Source organism: Solanum lycopersicum, chromosome 4 (assembly GCF_036512215.1).
Source record: "Solanum lycopersicum chromosome 4, SLM_r2.1".
In the NCBI taxonomy this organism is placed as follows: Eukaryota; Viridiplantae; Streptophyta; class Magnoliopsida; order Solanales; family Solanaceae; genus Solanum; species Solanum lycopersicum.
The window spans coordinates 42,283,465-42,303,050 of NC_090803.1; the positions used below are offsets into that span (position 1 = coordinate 42,283,465).

Below are 19,586 nucleotides of genomic sequence, written 5' to 3' on the forward strand. Positions count from 1 at the left end.
TTTTGTTCCTAAGACCGAGACTCACGTTTATCCATAAAAAACCTCACGATTGCAAAATAGTAAACAAATGAAAGGAAAAACACTGATCAATTCTCTTTAGGCGATTTCAAGGTGATTCTTCATGGTTTTCATGTAAAGTACAAGGTGATATTCATAAATTTAATTCTACAATAAGGTATGGGCTTTATCTCTAAGATTCCTTTCTCCAAGAGTCTTTTCAAACATTTTTAATTCAAGAAAATGAAACTAGGGTTGTTCCCAATGAAACGAATGTTCATCTCCCTAGGTCTCCCTCTTTCCAATTTTAATGGTATGTATTATGCAAATATCGAGCATGTTGTTGGTTTGTGGTACGAACTGATCAATATGTGTAGGTTTTTTATTTGATAATGTCGAATGAGACCTATAGGTCAGATCTGTATGATTAGAGTATTATTTACATAATATAAAGAATGTTGTAATTCCTCATTGTGTTCGAGAAGATGAAATTGTTATGATTTTTCTATGAAGTTTAGTTTACTATTAAAAGTTGACTTGCTTAAAACGATGAGATGATTATAGTATATACATGAAATTAAGTGAATTGGCTAATGATATTCTCATGACCAGTGTTTAATAAATGTTTCGTTTATGTTAATAAATTGGATTACAATGTTATTTCAAAAATATGATGTAAAATTGGGTAATGACTAACTTATAGCAAATTAAGAATGACCAATGTAACTCAATGAATTCATAACCAAGGTACGCAAATTATTGGGACAAGTCCTAACATATCCTATCCAAATGAACTATGAATATAGTAGTACATTGAATAAGTTTGTAACATTCATAAAGAATAGTATAAGGCTACCAAATGACATTGAGAAAGATAAGGTGAGTAATGACATAGTTAAAATCTTATGAGCTATGAAATTGACCAGAATGGGGTGTTAAAGGATGTGAAACAAGTCTCACATCCACCTAAACAATAATGTTAAGGATACTCACATAAGAGGGTGTCAAAAATCGTGTGACCAGTCTCATTAACACCATGATGATAATGTAAGGTTTAAGTTCACATTCATCAAGTAAAGAAACGGATGACAAGGCATACATTAAGTTAAGCATACCTCATATTATAAGAACGCTTCCATAATGTATGAGTCAACTCTAAAAGTTATAAAGTATAAGAAATTGAGCAAAGCGTTGATAGACTAGCAATGCGCTTGTGCAAGCACATGTAAGACTCATGATATGAGCCTACCACCAAGATGAATAAGGGTCTCTGAAATCTCCTAGTCTTCGAACAATGTTGACAACATAAGAACTAGCTAGTGGATTCCACCTAAGAGATCTAAGAAGTATTAAGTTTCACTTTGGCCGGTGAACCACCCCTTTTAAGTGTGGGGTAGACACTTGTTTTTATATTTAGCTCACATGATCTATGTCGGTTGTATTCTCAAGAAAGTATTCTATTTACTTTTAGCCGTGAACCACCTATTTTTGGTGTGGGGAAGACACTTGACTTGATTTTACTTTAGCCGGTGAAGCACCCCTTTACACTGTGGGACAGATACAAGATTTCATGTTAACTCACATGATCTTGTTCAGTATGAAAGATTTCAGTAAGAAAGCAAGAAAAAAATAAAGTAACATGTTCAAAGTGAACAGCAGATCAAAGAAGAAGAAATCTATGTTTAAAGTGAACTAAGTAAGCAAAAGCTTAAGAATATCAATCATCATTATTTGATAAGAATGAAGTCTTAACAATTATTGGTTTATGCTAATATTGTCGTATGAATATATGCCCCAAGATCTATATATTATGTGAACAATTAAAGAATTGTCATAGCCAATAAAGATTGGCTTATAGATACATTCATGCCCAATTTAACAAGAATGAAAAGAATAACTTATGAGTAGGGTAGCCAAATCATTTCCTTAGTCTTTGGGATTACTTAATTGATTCATTGTAGGTATGAGACTACAATGAATCATTGCACTTGTCAGTAAAACATAGGATTAAAGGAGATCATTCAAATACACAACAAGAAAGAAGAAAAGGCTAAAAAAAAAATTTAGGCTGGTGAATACAACTCTTGGTCTATGAGGGAGAAAATATTAACTTTTGTTCGAGTTGTTCTAAAATTATGTTCATGATTCCAAGCTATTATGTTCATATAGATAATGAGTTGTGTGCATTAAATGCATGAAAACATTTCATGGCTATAGCATGAATCACAAATAACAAATTAGGAAAGTATAGTTACTTCACTTTCTAGAAACAACATGTTGCTACAGGAAGAGCTTTCCTTGATCATGCATAGTACTTATGTGTTTATGTGCATACACCGATATTTAGTACAAGTCTGTACTAACTCATATACTATTACTATTTTTTTAGGTGCAGGTCTGAGAGAACATTGAAGATTTGTTGAAGCGGTTTTGATAAGCGATCTCCAGACTTTAATAATTTCTCTTGAGTTCGAGGATACCTACACTTATTATTCTTGATTTAGTAAATTAGACATATCTAGTGGATGTTGTCCCTAGAGTTTTATTTCAAACATTTGTTAAAGCTTTTGTATTTAGGCCGATTTGGCAAAGTATTATCAATATTATAATTCCTTATTTCAATTGTTTAATATATTGATAGATGGTTTTTTAGTTTGTGCTTATTAGTATATCACTCTTATGTAGTAATTATATGAAGTATAAGTACACTTCTTATAAATATTACAAACTTTTAAATTTTCTGCAAATTTAACTGTATGATTGTGGTGAAAGCTAAGAAGAGGCTTGTCTGCGACCTCTGAGAGGTTTCCGATCTCATTTAGGGTCTAGATTTTTGGTGTGACAAGACCATCAGGAAAGATTTCTGGAAACTCACTGACTATAGCAACTGACTGAAGGGAAGGTACCTCAACACTTGAGTCATTAACTCGGACTAAGTGATTGATACACCCCTCAGAGACTAACTTCCTCTCCTTAAGTTACTAAATGAAATGACCCTTAGGCTATGATGAACTACTAGTCCACGCTATGATTAGCTCATTAGGAGTTTTAAAGTTGATCACTCGAGTTCTGCAATATATTGATCCATAATAGGATGGAGCTAGTCCATACCAAGAATGACATCAAAATCTACCATGTCTAACCCTACTAGATCAACCATGGTGCTCTTGTGATTGAAGGAAATAAGAGAATCACGATAGACTCTTTCCGCTGGAATAGACTCCCAACAGGTGTAGAAACACATAATGGTTCACTAAGTTTTTCAGGAAGAATCCAAATTGATTTGGAAAATAAGGAGTTTAAAATGATAAACTTGCTCGTGGGTCTAAGAAAGCATAAACATCAAATGTAAAGACTTTAATAATACACGTAACAATATATGGAGAGTTCTATTGCTCTTGGCGTCTAGGGTTGTTAGAGACGTTTTCCCCTTCCTCCAGTACTAGAAGTGACTCCTCTAGATGCAACCTTGTTTGGTGAAGCAACTGATGAAGATTGGGGTTTATTTTCTAGATTTCCACCACCTTGCTTATTCTTGGGGCCTTCATTCATGAAGTGACCCTCTTGACAACACTTGTAACAGCCTATCTGGCCAGTACGACAATCTCCTGGGTGGTTTCTTCCACACTTAGTACATGTAGGGGCCCTACTTACTCCTTGTGCCACACTACCTTGAGACTGAGTCGGTCACTCCTTAAAGTTCTTCGAATTCAAGCCATAATATTCACCTCGGTTTCTAGGCTTATGTTCACTAGCATATGATGGTGCATTCCCCTTTGATTTCTAAAATAGTGTTCTACTTGAACCACCTTTTTGTTGGCCAGACTCATTTTGAATATTCCCCTTTTTGTTTCGTGATACCTCTTTGTCCCTCACCTTATACTCTTCAATTTCGACATAGACCATAATCCTGGATATTTCAATGTCACCAATAAACATTACAGCCCTACCTTCTTTGCTTAAAGCACGACCCAAACCGGCAACAAACAAGCTTATTCTGCTCCTCTTGTCCTTCACCATCTCCAGAGCATAGAGAGACAATTGAGTGAACTTTAACCCACACTTATGAACACTCTTGGACTACTCTTTTAAATTGAGGAACTCCGTACCCTTGGTTCCTTCAATTCTCAAAGAAAGAACCTCCTTAAGAAAGCTTTTTCAAAACAAGCCCACTTAGATGTGGTGCACCCTCAGCTCTACCATCCTTCCATTGGTCAAACAATGTTCTAGCCCTACTTTTGAGTTGATGTGCACCAAATTAGACCCTCTCAACATCAACCACATACATTACCTCAAACTCCTTCTTAAATTCTTCCACAAAGTTCTCCAAATCAAATGTAGTTGTCACGACTGGAATATACATCCCAGACGAGACCGGCGCCGTTAACCTCTCAGAGGTCGCAGACAAGTCTACATGCGTTATTCATACCTCACCTAGATTAGTTTTAGCGGAAAATTTGAAACTTTTTGATCTTTAACATACTTGCTAAATATTCTTAACATTTCATAATTGTTCATCCTAAGCCATCTAACATTAAAGAAATAAGCAACTGAAAGAAATAGTTCATTAAGTATTAATTGTATAATGGAAAAAAATGGCACCAATACAAAGTATGAACCAAAAAAGGAAAGCAACGCGAGTGGAAAATGCTCCATTAGATCAACTCTAAAACTACGCTAGAATATAAAACAGTAGCATCCTCTAACGTATTAGGACCTACCAAACTCCGGATGAATGTTGATGTTCGGATAGCTGCAACAATGAACCAATAGCTCTATCGACCACCTGTGCCTGCACCTAAAATAATATATATTGTATAGAATTAGTACCCACTTGTAATGAGTATGGTTATATACAAGCACACACTAAGGACATGCATGAGAAAGAACATCTCTTTCCTAACGACATGATTTTTGGAAGTCAAGTCAGTAGACTTGACAAATTGAGATTACGAAAGTAAGTAAACTTTCCAAATTGAATTAGGAAGGTCATGCCATGAGAGTAACATGAACCATTATAAATATAGTACTGCACACAACACATAACATCTTCATATAGCACATACAATAGCACATAACATATAACACATAGCTTCTTTCATATCATTCATTAATATGCCATGAGACCTTGGAATCATGGACTTGACATTAATACTTTCGAAAATGAGGGCTTAACATGTGGGACCTCAACTAGGGAGTCTTCATTAGCAAACAAAGAGTTTTCTTCATGCATTCGTACATACTTCATTTCATTTCATTCATAGGCCAGTGTGAAAACTAGCTATTCCTAGGGTTTAGTTTATGACTTTCTTCGGGTTTGCTGTGCAGTGATCAGGAATAACCTAATGTCAGTACCTGGGTCTATCTCACCTCTTTATTATCCTATACTAACACCTTTGGTATCATTTATTTTAGTATGTGCTTCATTTGAGGCTGGCCTTATTCATTCATTGGGAAATTTAACTTTAACCGACATAGATCATGTGAGCATCATGAAATTCAGTGTCTCCCCCACACGGAAAAGAGGTTGTATCACCTGCCAAAATGACCCAAAAACATGCTAGCGTACATGGGAATTCGACCCCGCCAGATCCTTATATTGGCAGTATAGGTTCAAATACAATGAGATGTATGAAGACCCATACCCGACAAGCCGGAAAGTCTCATCTAATGAGAGTTACGTGAAACTTCACTCTTCCCAAAATAAGGCATCACCGCTCATATCTAGCCTATCGGTGCTCAGTATAAAGTTCCATTACATTCAACTCATATGTCATGGAAGCTGACTTCTAGTATGAGGACCACATAGTTCATTAGATGATTTCTCATCTCATCATTAGTATTCAGTGTGTTAAGATCAATATTTTCATTTGAGTGTTCATAGAGACTGGTCTCTTAATAATCCTTCAGTCTCATTAGTGAGTACGTATTGGTAACATTTACTAAAGCACATTTGAGATTGCTCTCATCATATACATTAGTTTCATATCATGTTGTCACAACATTCTTAATTATTAACACCTTTTCTTTTCATAGTTACTCACCCCTGATTACGTAAATTTTCATTTCATAATTTCATAGTTCATCTCATCATATACCAATGCACTTGGCTTAGTGTATTATACACTTATACTTACCCTCCTAGGGTTCATCATTTGATTACATGCATCTTAGGTTCACTTACTTTTGAACTTATATAAGACTTATGTGTCTATACATACAAGCCATGGGGCTTATTCATAGTTCTCTAAGTGATTCTTACTTTCCTAAGATTATGTGGTACAAGACTTATGTATATTGTATATATACCTAGATCTTGACTTCTTATCTAAGTAGATGGAAATATTATTAGATATTTTATGTATGACTTATGTGTCAATACGGAAGTTTGAGCAAGGGAACCCAAATCTTGTATCACTTGGATATCATTTATATTTTTCATTGATTTTATTTCTAATATTCATAACATTAGACCTCTAAATTAAATCTCAACATTTACATTGAAGGATCAATTATTTATTTTTAATTTTACTCTTAGTTAACCGAAGGGTTGGGGGTTCAAACCCCCACAATCCCTTTTTAAGTTTTTTTGATAGTCTCTTGTTGCCCATTCTTGCCTAAACATAGAGGTTGTGGGTTCAAACCCCCACAACCTCTTTGATTTCTCCTTTAATTCTGGTTGGGATAGGGAGGTTGTGGGTTCGAACCCCCACAACATACTTATTTTTTTTTATTTTCGCTGATGCTTGGGAGGTTGTTTGTTCGAATCCAACGCCTCCCATTTATTTGATTAATTACCTTTCTCTTCATTCACCTCCAGTTCGTGAGTTCCAATCCCCTTAGCACCATTTCCCTTTCCTTATTTCGCGAAATAAGTAGCTAGGACTTAATCTCCTTAGCCCCATTTACATTTTAGTCATCGCGAAAGTACTAGCAACGATCGAATCACCTTGGACCCATTTCCCGTTTTGTTTTCCAGAAAGTAGTATCTAGGATTGAATCCCCTTAGCCCCATTTCACTTTTCTTTTTCGCGAAAGCACTAGCTAGGATCAAATCTGCTCAGCTCCTTCACATATTTTTTCTTTCTTTTTAAGCTTCTTTAACATGTAAGGTCTTGGGTTCAATTCCCATTGACCTCACTTATTATATTTTATTTTAAAAACCTTGAAGTTGACATTCTTGAAGAGTACACAAATCTGGAAAATTTTAGTCATTCTTCAACTCATTTTTAGGCAAATTTTTTATAAGTTTTGTTGGCTAAAAGATGGTCATTTAAATCTACTATAATTCATTGAAATGAACATCACATGGTATACCCATTTCACACATAAAATACACAATAATTTCATGTCTTATACGACTCCAAACAGTGGCTAAGGCACTGCCAACGTGCTCACACACAACAAGCTTTTCGATCACACTTTTAATATCATTTTTGTAATATCCCTCACATAAACATGTTCACATTTGATATAAACACATCATTCATGCCTAAATATAGCAACACAACATACACATCCTACGAATTTACTTGGGAGCTAGGGACAAGGACATAAAAAAAGTGCAAAATCTTAGTTTCGGAATGAATCTTTTGAATCGTAAGGGACCACTTGGGAAATGGACCAAGAGAGAAGAAACCCATACATTTTGATGTTTTTCAAGTTTGCAGCTGCTGCCCAGAAAATCCTCCAAACCACCCCAATATTATCCTCAACGTACATGCCACTTCACGAAAAACCTCCCATTGCCTTGACGTTTTTTATTACCTTGCTTTTCTTAATACTTTTCGTGTGTTTTTCAAGTGTGAAGAACAATTGATATTAAATTGTTCTTGCGCTTTTTTGCTAGTTAGAGTGTGAGAGAATGAGAGTTGAGAGACGTGGAAGAGAGTTGAGAAACGTGAGGGAGAGAGTTATTAGGATTAGGAGACTATATTCAACACTTAGTCAAAATAGGATTTAATTAAATTAATAAAAAATCTGATTTATTTAAATTAATACGTTAAAGGACTATTTTACCCTTAATGAATAGATTTTAATTGATGGTGAAATCAACAATTCATTGGTCCAGGTGGGGCTCGAACCCGAGTGGCACCCCATTCGCGAAATAGGTCACTCCGGGTCACCCCAATCAAAATTGCTCTCTTAAATTAATTAATTAATTAATTCCTCAGAGTAATTACAATATTACCCTTGCCTGGAAAAGACCATTTTACCCCTAGAACGTCAAAACATAAAGTTTCCTATTTTAAGTCCGGTAAAGACTTCATCGATTAAATCTTCGTTTTCCCGAGCCTTACTTGGTTGGTTCCAAACATTCCAAGCTTAACTAACTCCCCAAGGTAGTTGACTTGGTCGTGGTAAGTGTTTTGAGGTCTGCATCTACGCATATTAGTACGCGTCAACCTGGGTTTAATCGCAAGAATTCTTGACACCCTAAGTCTTGACCCTTTCCATTTTTCGGGTTGTTACATTATCTCCCTCCCCCCCCAGGAATATTCGTCCCTGAATTACACTATAATTTCACATCGTAATGCTAGTCAGATCATAATAAAATTACTATGCACAGTAAACTAAAAGCAACAAAATACGGAGAGATATGAAAACATAGGCTTAAGAGTAGGAAGTCTAACATCAAGAGCTGAAAAGATGAGGGTAGCGGGATCACATATCGGCCTCAGCCTCCCACGTAGCACCCTCAACAAGATGATTTCTCCACAATACCTTCACTGTGGCAATTTCCTTATTCCTTAGCCGCTTGACCTATCTGTCTAAGATCTCAATAGGTACCTACTTAAAAGACAAGTCTTCACGAACACCCAAACCTTCAACATGTAGGATTGATGATGGATCACCTAGGCACTTCTTCAACATAGAGACATGAAAGAGTTGATGAACAGAAGCTAGCTCCGCAGGCAATGCTAACTCATAGGCCACCTCACCAACACGATGTAGTATCTCATATGGCCCAATATACCTCGGACTTAGCTTCCTTTTCTACCAAATCTCATCACCCTTCTCATAGGTGATATCTTCAAGTAAACCTGGTCACCAATATAAAACTCTAAGAGTCATTTTCTGTTATCCGCATATCACTTCTGCCGAGTGTAAGCAGTAGACAACATGTACATAATCCCTCTGACCTTCTCTAAGGCCTCATGAATGATTGGTAGACCAAAAATGGATGACTCTCCAACCTTGTACTACCCAACTGCAGATCTACACCTCCTACCATAAAGTGCCCCAAATAGAGATATCTCAATGAAGGAGTGATAGCTATTATTATATGATAACTCTATCAAAGGCAGATGGTCATCCCACTTACCTCTAAAGTCAATCACACACTCTCTCAACATGTGCTCCAATGTCTGAATGGTGCTCTGCCTGCCCCTCTGTCAGAGAATGAAAGGCAAAGCTAAGCTTCACCTGCGTGCCCAAGCTCTTCTGGAAATATCTCCAGAAATATGAAGTAAACTGAGCTTCTCTATCTAAATTAATAGACAAGGGAATTCCATGCCATCTCACAATATCATTAATGTAGTGTCTCACATAATCCTCAGATTTGTAAGTAGACTTCACAGGGATAAAGTGGGAAGAGTTAGTCAATATGTCCACAATAACCCATATGGAGTCATGCAGCCTCCTAGTCCTCAAAAAACAAACCACGAAGTCCATATTAATGGCCTCCCACTTCCAAGTCGGAACCTCAATAATCTGAGTCAGACCACCAGGATTAAGATGCTCTGCCTTAACCTACAGACAACTAGGACACTTGGTTACGTATTCTGCAATGTCCTTCTTGATACCATCCCAGCAATAAATCTGCTTAAGATCATGATACATCCTTGTGGAACCTTGATGTATGGAATATATAGAGCTATGGGCCTCTACAATAATCTTGGTCCGCCAATCATCAACATCTGGTACACAAAGCCTGTCCTAATACCTAAGTATGCCATCACCTCCCACAGGGAGAGACTCATTAATCTTCACTAGTACTAATCTTTCAGCTCCATCAACACAGGATCGAGATGTTGACCTTGCTTTACTTCAACTACCAAGGATGATTCATAACTAGGATGAACTGAAATATCCCCAGTAGTAGAGTCAACCAACCGCACACCTAGTATGTGTACATCTTTCACCAGCTCCTTCTTCTCATCCTCAATGTGGGCTGTACTTCCCATGCTCATCCTTCTCAACGAATCAGCTACAACATTATCCTTACCTGGATTGTAGTGCACATTCATGTCATAATCCATCAATAACTCCAACCATCTCCGCTGACGTAGATTAAACTCCTTCTGTGTGAACACGTATTGGAGACACTTATGGTCTGTGAACACATCCGCATGCACCTCATACTGAAAATGCCTCCACAACTTCAGTGCAAACCGCAGCTGCCATGTCCAGGTCATGAGTGGGATAATTCTTCTCATGAACCTTGAGCTGTCTAGAAGCATAGGCTATTACCTTATCAGCCTTCATAAGAACACAACCTAAACCAACCCTAGATTCATCACAATAAACCGTTTAATTTTCACCACACATAGGAAGCATAAGCACCAGGGCTGAAGTGAGTCTGTCTTTGAGCTCCTGGAAACTCTTCTAACAAGTCTCCATCCATTAAAACATGGATTTCTTCTTCGTCAAAACATTCAGTGGAGATGCAATTGAATAAAATCCCTCCATAAACATGTGGTAGTAACCAGCCCATCCTAGAAAGATACGGATGTCAGTCGGAGTAGGGGGCTTTGTCCAGTTCTTAACAACTTCAGTCTTTGTGGGGTCCACCTCTACACCTTGATCTTACACAACATGACCCAAGAAGGTCACTAATCTCAGCCAAAATTCACACTTGCTGAATTTGTGATACAATTGATGTTGTCTAAGTAATTGCAAGGTTAGTCTCAAATGGTGTTCATGCTCTCCCTTGGTATTAGAGTAGATGATTATGTCATCAATGAATACTATGACAAAAGATTCAAGGTATTCACGGAAGATGCTGTTCATGAGATCCATAAATGCAGCAGTTGCATTTGTGAGACTAAATGACTTGACTAGAAACTCATAGTGACCATAGTGGGTACAAAAGGTTATCTTTGGGATATCTCCATCCCTAACCCTAAGTTGATGATACCCTGAACGAAGAAAAATCTTAGACAAGAAACTAGACCCTTGAAGCTGATCGAACAAATCATTTATTCTGGTGAATGGATACCAGATTTTGATATTGACTTTGTTGAGCTGCCGATAATCGATACACATTCTAAGGGTCCCATCTTTTTACTTTATAAACAACACTGGAACGCTCAAAGGGGATATGCTCGGCTAAATAAAACCCTTATCTGTGAGATCTTTTAACTGCAACTTCAACTCTTTGAGTTCTATTGGATCCATTCGATAAGGAGGAATTGAAATTGGTTTAGTATCGGGTTGTAAGTCGATATTAAAGTCGATCTCTTGAAGGTGAGGGACTCCAGGCAAATCTTTAGGAAACACATCTACAAACTAATTCACTATAGGAACTGAGTCTTTGGAAAGAATGCCATGATGTAAATCAGTAACACTCACAAGATGACATAGTAACCCCTTGGATATCAATTTGTTGTCCTTAAGATTTGAAATCAAGGGATTGGGACAACTCGAATTGTACCCCTCCCACACTATCTCTTTTTCATTATTGAAGCGAAATGTCACCACTCTACTACGACAGTCCAAGCAAGCATAACAACAGTGAAACAAGTCCATGCCAAGAATAATATCAAAATCATGCATGGGTAACTCAATAAAGTTTGCGCACATAGTCTTACCACTTACAACTATTGGGCAATTCTTGCATACCGTATTAGTTCTTACATTTTCTCCTAAAAGTGTACTATCCACTATAGGATCATGCAAAACTTAAGGTAATACTTCAAAAGTAAGGGCAAGCAGAGGAGTTACAAAGGAAAGCGTAGACCTTGGATCAAGTAAAGCATAAACAGATGTTGAGAATACTTACAACATACTTGTAAACACATTATCGGACTTCTCCTTATCCTCCTTGCCCTTCAAGGCATAGAATATGTTCCTCTTGAGAGGCTCGGATACTATTGCACCCTATGGGTAAGGCCTAGGTTGAGTACTACCTCCAGACTGATCTCTGTTCTGTGGACAGTTTCTGACCATGTGTCCACTCATACCACAAACGAAGCGGGCATTTATGACCTGTCTGCACTCTCCACTGTGATATCGACCACACTTAGTACAATTCTTCTTCGGACGCTACATCTCACCTCCATTGCTCTTCTTAAGGGCAGGCCTTCCTCCTCTAGGTGTAGCACCCCTCTTAGGATTAGAATTCCCAAAACTCTGTTGCCCCTCTTTGGACCTCGGTTGCTCACAGATGAAAAAGTTGTTTTTACAGCCTCCATGGCTGGGACCTGCCTGATCTTGAGGCCTAGGCCTCCTAACATCATGAACACCTCTCTTTTTGCGATTGTCCTCTACTTGCTGGACATGCACCATCAACTTGGAAAGATCCATATTATCATGGAGCATCGCAGATCGACTCTCCTCCTCTAGGTCTTCATTAATTTCTGTGAGGAACCTTCTCATCTCATCCCTGCCTTTAGAAACAAGGGAAGTATCATAGCTGGATAATTTCAACAAAGCTCAGTATTCTCAAAATTCTTGCTATTAAATACTAGGGAAAGTAACATAGCGGTATAGCTTACCAAACATCAGGGAATACTCCCTGAGTGTCATATAGCCTTGTTTAGGGTTGATGAACTCTTAAACTTTGGTGTCCCTCATCTCTCTGGGAAGAATTCTCTCCCGAAATGATTCTTGAACAGCTCCCATATGACAGGCACTCCACCTAAGACACGACTATCTTGCCACATCTTGCACCAAGTCTGTGAAACATCCTTGAGCTGATAGGAAGCAAGCTCAGCCTTCTTAATATCAGTGGTCCCCATAGCCACCAGGATCTTATGCACCTCATCTACAAACTCTTGAGGATCCTCCGATGTCTTAGCCACTGTGAATATAGGAGGATTCATCCTCGTGAAATCTCGCAGTCTTTCATCTATGTTGCGAACCGGTGGGTTCTCCCTCTGAACATCCTGTCGATTGACTTGGACAGTCATAGTCTGAGCCTGCGTCATGATATCCTATGCAATCTGGGACAAAGATTCCCTCACCTCAGCATCACTCAACCTAACTGGGTTAACTGGCGTGGCCCCTCTTTCACCTGCAGCCTGCGGTGGATTCTGATTATCCCCAGCAGCTTCTCCCCCTCTCCGCCAACCATTAGCTTTGCTAGTATTCACTCTCTGGAAAATAACAAAGGTTGATGTTATACATGCTCATAACTCCAAGAATTCATACATTAGGAAAAGCATAATAAGATTAGAAGAAGGGAAATTTCCTACGCATCATGCAGTCTCTAATTCAGGATAGTGGTGCACTTCACTACCATGACTTGGAAACTACTCATTGTGGTTGATATGAACTTACTTTTCTTTAGAATTTAACCTAGCGCTCTGATACAAACTTTGTCACGACTGTAATCTAGACCCCCAGATGAGACCGGCATCGTTAACCTTTCAGAGGTCGCAGACAAGCCTACATGCATTATTCATACCCCACCTAGATTAATTTTAGCGGAAAAAATGAAACTTTTTAATCTTTAACATACTTGCTAAATATTCTTAACATTTCATAATCGTTCATAATCAACCATCTAACATTAACGAAATAAGCAACTCAATGAAATAGTTCATTAAGCATTAGTTGTATAATGGAAAAAATGGCACCAATACAAAGTTTGAACCAAAACTGGAAGTGGAACTTGCTCCACTAGCTCAACTCTAAAACTACGCTAAATGTAAAACATGACCCACCAATAATGGTCTTTATATGGCACAGATATGGTGTTGTGTTTCTTGTCAATATTTTGATGGTAAACATAAAAAAACTACTGTAAAAAAGATAAATTAAATAATACCATGTATGACTCAATCTTTTAAAAAAAATTGCATTTATATCTTCTAATGTCCTACATAATTTTTAATTTTTAAAAATAAATTTTCCTTACAAATGTTTCTTGCGGTGCTTTTCCATATACTTTGATGTGGCATATCTTATCATTGTGAATCAATTTGATATTCGTGGACTAATAGGCACAAAAATGTTGTCACCAAAGACAAGAATATAATGCTTATTTGGTGTTCAAGTTTGTAAATATGTGTGATTATAGACTTGAATATGCTAAATCAAGTATTAGGTTTGTTAATTGTGAGAGTGAAACTAATACTGAAAATCAAACCAACAGTGGGCACCATCAAAGATTGCAAGAAAGTGAGAATATCCCGAAAATGAGAGGAGATGGATGGATGGAAGTAAAATTGGGATATTTTGATAGCAAGATATACACAGATGGACTTGTTGAATGAAGACTGTTTGAGATATCATATATACAAAGGTGGACTCGTTGTTGAAGAAGACGAGTTTCGTCAAAAATAAGATGGTTTGAGATATCATATATACAAAGATGGACTCATTGTTGAAGGAGTCGAGTTTCGTCCAAAATTAGACGTGGATATGGGATATTAAGGTTTACATGTTTTGAACGAGAACTCTTTGAATTCTGATTCTGGTTACTATTCAATTTGGCAATTTACAATGGACAATTCATAAACGTTGCATATCCTTTAAGACTATAATATTACTTAATAATTTAGATGTCCTCTTTCTACCTTGTCACCTATATATTTTGGCTTTTAACTTCACCTTTAGAAGGTAGAAAAAGACGAAAAGAAATTATTTCTTCATAAATTCTTGTTATGTTGGATTTTCTTCTCTATTTATTTTAGTTTAGTTTATGTGCTTCTAGTTTTACATTAGAAGAAATATTTTATGAATCTTGTGGATGGAGAAATCTTTTTTTATTTAAACTAATTGATCAATTTAAAATATGTAAAGGAAAGAAAATATGGTGTTATCATTTGGATTTTGTTCCCAAAGATCCATCATGTTCATCTCAATCTTCTTTATGGGATAAAGATAATAAGGTATGAAAATAATATAACCCTATATGATTAATGAATTTGCGTGGAATATTAAGAGAAATGATAATCATGCTAAGTAAAAATAAATTTTACCAACAACATGATATAATTATTGTTGTAATTTCTAAAGTACCAAGACAAATGACAGAGGGTGCATGGGTGATTCTAGCTAATATTCTTTTAGCCTTCAGATCCTTCTAACATTTTGTCCCCCTCTGTCTCTTTGTCCATGTCATAAGCTTCCGAACCTTCCTTAGCCTACAACATTTTTTTTTGTTTTAACTTTATCAAGAACACCTTCTCAGATAACAAACTTTCTAGGGTCTCTTTGTTCTTTTTCTAAAAAGCCATGTGTATTCAATAGATTTTCACCCTATACAATAGGATAACTAATGGAATTACATGATCAATGAGTTGGAAGAATTCATACCCCATGTCTCCGATGCCTCTCAAAGTTTGTCCACATTCTCTTTATGCTTAATTGGATTTATCAATGGAAAATTGAACTTTGTTTCACAATCGCTTTCAGATTCCTCCATTTTAGTTGGTGGAACTTATATTCGTGGCTTTCAGTGTTTCCAGCATCAATATTACATTTTGATACCAGCCTCAAGGCTTTTAAATCTTTTGTTACATGTATAAAATGTGACTTTTTGTCATTACATAAAAAAGTATTAAACAACACGATACAACAAAACTTAAGTTGTCTTTACAAACAAACATTGTATTTAAAGTAATAAGACGATACAATATTATAGGCAATAACCAACATCAAAAGAAAATTTCTCATTTTCATTATAAATTTAGTGATTAAATTAGATTATATCTTGAAACATTAGAATGCAGAAGTTCCATCTAGGTCTTTCTTACGGATGTACTCACGATAGTCTTTCACTGTAGTTGCATCATACGGTTATCTTCTGACAAAAATTCAGAAATTTGTTCATAAATCTTGGAAGATAAAATTGAATCTATGCGGATGAAGCATGGAACTGATACGCTTGCTAAAACTTTGTTCGCCAATACATTGTGCTAAGGACTTATCATTTCATAAGATCTGAAAAAAGCAATCAAAATAAGCAAATTCTATTATCACTCTTATCAAACATACATGGATTAGAAAAGAAAATAAACTATCCTGCAGATGATCTCCAATGTTGATCACAAAACCACCACGTCTAGAAGGAACATCAACCCATTGATTCTAGTGAATTGCACTTGAAGTCCTTTGATGTGATCTTGTAGAAGCACTGTGTGAAAATCATTGTCAGAATGTTTGTTGGTGCATATGGTGAGTTCTAGCTGAGGGCATGCTGGATAGTAAAGGGACAAAACACCAAGACCCTCCGCGCAATCCATACTTTTGAGATGACAACGATCAAGATCAAAACCTTCAGACAATAATCCAAGCATGGAATAGCCCAACTGCATTATATGCTTAGAGTATACTCAAATTTTAGTATTTCCCTACAACAATTTTGTAAAATTAATGAAACACCGTATCTCCTCTTTTATAACCACATAATACATATTAATATTGGTTGGCTTTCTAATTAAAATTAAATGTAATCTCTCCAATTTGCAGCTGGAATGGAAGGTCTATACAAATAAACATTACTAGCATGAACCGCATTTTTTGTGATATCTCGAGTGTAATATTGTTTCTTAATCTGGAGACTACCATCTTATGGATTAGTAGAATTTCTAATGGGAAGTAGGGGATAATATAAATACATTTTACTATTTATGCACAACACTGTAGTTTATATAAATTCCTAATGTCCACAAAAAGAAGAGGTTATAAACAAGGAGATCATCATTATAAGCTTAGGTCCCTTTCACTGGTCACTGTTTGAACCCACTAAAAAGTTTAAGCCCCACCTATATCTCAAAAAATAGAAGGCTTATGGATGGTACACAAGCAGAAAAAAGCAAAAAAAAATACAGTATAGTTAATTTTGCTGAGAATATATTTACGCATAGGAATAATATTCATGACAAAAAATTTCTTCACTACAATTAATTGTGTTGAGAACAAGAGAGTAACGAGGCACCAAGTTCTTTTAGCATTGAAAGTATGATACTTGAGCTGAGCAATATAGTACCATTTTTTTTGAGAATTTTAACATTTGTTAACCAGAAAAGACTACTATATACTTAAAATAAAAATAACCTTCTTTTATTTTGCACACCTTAAATTTTATACTACTCTCACTTTCTATTTTTGCTCACCGACTATTTTATAACACTATATTTGTGGAATACTGATGAGGTTAATGTATATCGAATTTAACTGCACATACTCTGTCATATATATATATATATATATATATACACACACACCACACACTCTCACACTAAAATGTGTAATTCTCTTTTATTTCTTTGCTTATTGCTTTTTCAAAAATTAGTATCTAACTTCTTCCTTCTTCTTTTTTTGCATCTCTTAAATTAAACATTTACATTTAGTTAAAGCATTTGGTATGAAGCAAAATGCTTCCATGGAAATTATTTTCCAGGAAACTATGCTTTTTGAAAACAAGTTGGTTTCTCAATTATTTTCTCGCTAGGTATTCTACCTGCGCTTCGCGCCTTCGCACGGCTACAAATAATAATTGCATTGAATTTGCAATTCAATTTTATACTAATATCCATTAGTTAAAATAATATAAAATCGGTTCTTAACAAAAATATTTGCAAATTCCAACATGAATATCATTATTTTTCACTATCATATCACCCAAGAACCTCCAGTGAATGAATTATTCACGAAATAATAAATCATTGGTTATTTGATCAACATTAAAAGGAAAATAAAGATGAAAAAAATATGTATACAAATGCATTTCATAATATAAAGAAACATTTAAGTTGCATAGATTGTATAATTGTGATAAATGTCTTAGGAAAAAATTCAAAAACTTGTTAACATATTCGTAAAAACAAATTACCCTTGAACATCAAAGAAATTATAACTTTTGAAATTGCATAATAATTTCTTCAATTGATAAGTGATATTTTTCATATCAATGTTAAAATAGACAATATATTAGCTTATACATAGTAATTTTAAATTATAAAATTTAATATAGAATATCAATACATTGATTCTTGGAATTGAGTAAAATAATTTTTTTTGCTCAATGAATATATGTATTATATGTGTATATGTTCAATATAATCGGAGATAATAAGTTTGAAGAAACATAAAAGCAAAGTTTAAAAAATCTAGTCAAAAACAACATTTCACATCATACACATAAATTAATGAGTGTAAAAAGCATATTGTGATATGTAAAAATTGAATGAAATAGAAAGGGAAAAATTCAGTTCAGTGAATATACAATGTCCCCTTAAGAAAACTATTCCCCTCCAATACCAGAGGTTTAAATAATTACATCCTCTCAGAATGGAACCATTTTATTCACCAACGTATTGATACAAAAATAATGGTGTTAGTAAGTCTTTCAACAGGAGCGAAGTACACAAATATTTAATTTTGCAAAAATAGAAGAAGAAGATCAGATTTTTTGTTGTTTTAAAATGAGACGAAATCCCACTATTTACACAAAAAGGGTAGTGTGATTAACTATTTATTGTTCCTTAAAAAAAGCTTACAACTATTTGGAAATGTCGCAACCCTTCAAAAAGTTCAAATCCCTTCATAAAAGTCATAATTTTTCATAAAGTCGCAACTCTTTATTAACGTCACAACTTTTAATAAAAGTCACAACTTTTCATAATAGTCGCAAGTTTTCATTAAAGTCACAAATTTTCATAAAAGTCGCTACTCTTTATTAAAGACACAACTTTTCATAAAAGACACATCTTTTCTTGGAAGAGGAACGCTTGTTTTGGAAATAATATAAATTTAAAGAGAATCCTGGCTTGTGGTGGTTTCATTTAGGCGGGCCTTGGGTTCTCATTTATACAAAATATATGACATATGATGTTTAGTAAGTGAGTAAAGAATATTTTCTAAGATTTGGTTGGTGAATGAAAAATATTTTTTTATTTTTATTAGAGTTTCGGAGTAGAACCCAACTCTGCACCCGACCCGACTCTCGACTCCTAGTCTATGACTCAACTTCTAAATGATATTCAACTTTCAAATTGAAACATGATGCCTACCCTAGCTAACAATTTAAGATCCAGTCCTACTACTAAATCAAGTCCTTAATTTTAGACCAAGAGCCGACGCCAACACCTAATCTATGATTCAATGCGGACACCCTAACATGAGACCGAACATATGAACTATGATCTGGATTTTGGATAACAACCCAATTTACCCTTGCACTCAATCAATTATATGACTTCAGAATTAGGATATGACTATGAAAACAGAGTTAGGGAGCAGCCCGAACACCTGATTCAAAACCCAGTTTATGAACTATGATCCAACCTCAATATCCATTCTCTAAAATTTATCAAGGCTCGAACCCGTCACCTGATCTTGTACCCTACCTCAACTCTTGGCCCGAACCCCAACTCAGACACTCACCAAAAATCACAACCACAGCACCCAACCTA

The 19,586-nt window shown here is 35.7% G+C and overlaps 1 protein-coding gene across 1 annotated transcript; it reads right to left on the bottom strand.

The window, feature by feature from the left end:
* Nucleotides 1–9,330: 9,330 nt before the first annotated feature.
* LOC138348107 (uncharacterized) lies at nt 9,331–13,148 on the bottom strand. The gene is made up of 5 exons (XM_069296718.1): nt 12,835–13,148; nt 12,276–12,634; nt 10,363–10,496; nt 10,056–10,301; nt 9,331–9,750 (listed from the first exon to the last, which is right to left on the bottom strand). Exons 1-5 carry the CDS (start codon nt 13,146–13,148, stop codon nt 9,331–9,333), a joined length of 1,473 nt encoding a protein of 490 aa, XP_069152819.1.
* Between the last annotated feature and the right edge of the window lie 6,438 nt (nt 13,149–19,586).

Bases quoted from the DNA above. Each gene is read 5' to 3' on its own strand.
- LOC138348107 (XM_069296718.1), bottom strand. From the start codon at position 13,148: ATGACGCAGGCTCAGACTATGACTGTCCAAGTCAATCGACAGGATGTT. The intron at 12,635-12,834 runs GTTCAAGAATCA...GAAATTATCCAG, and splicing joins GTGCCTGTCATATGGGAGCT to CTATGATACTTCCCTTGTTT. The intron at 10,497-12,275 runs GTGAGATGTAGC...GGGTTGGTTTAG, and splicing joins CCTTAAGAAGAGCAATGGAG to GTTGTGTTCTTATGAAGGCT.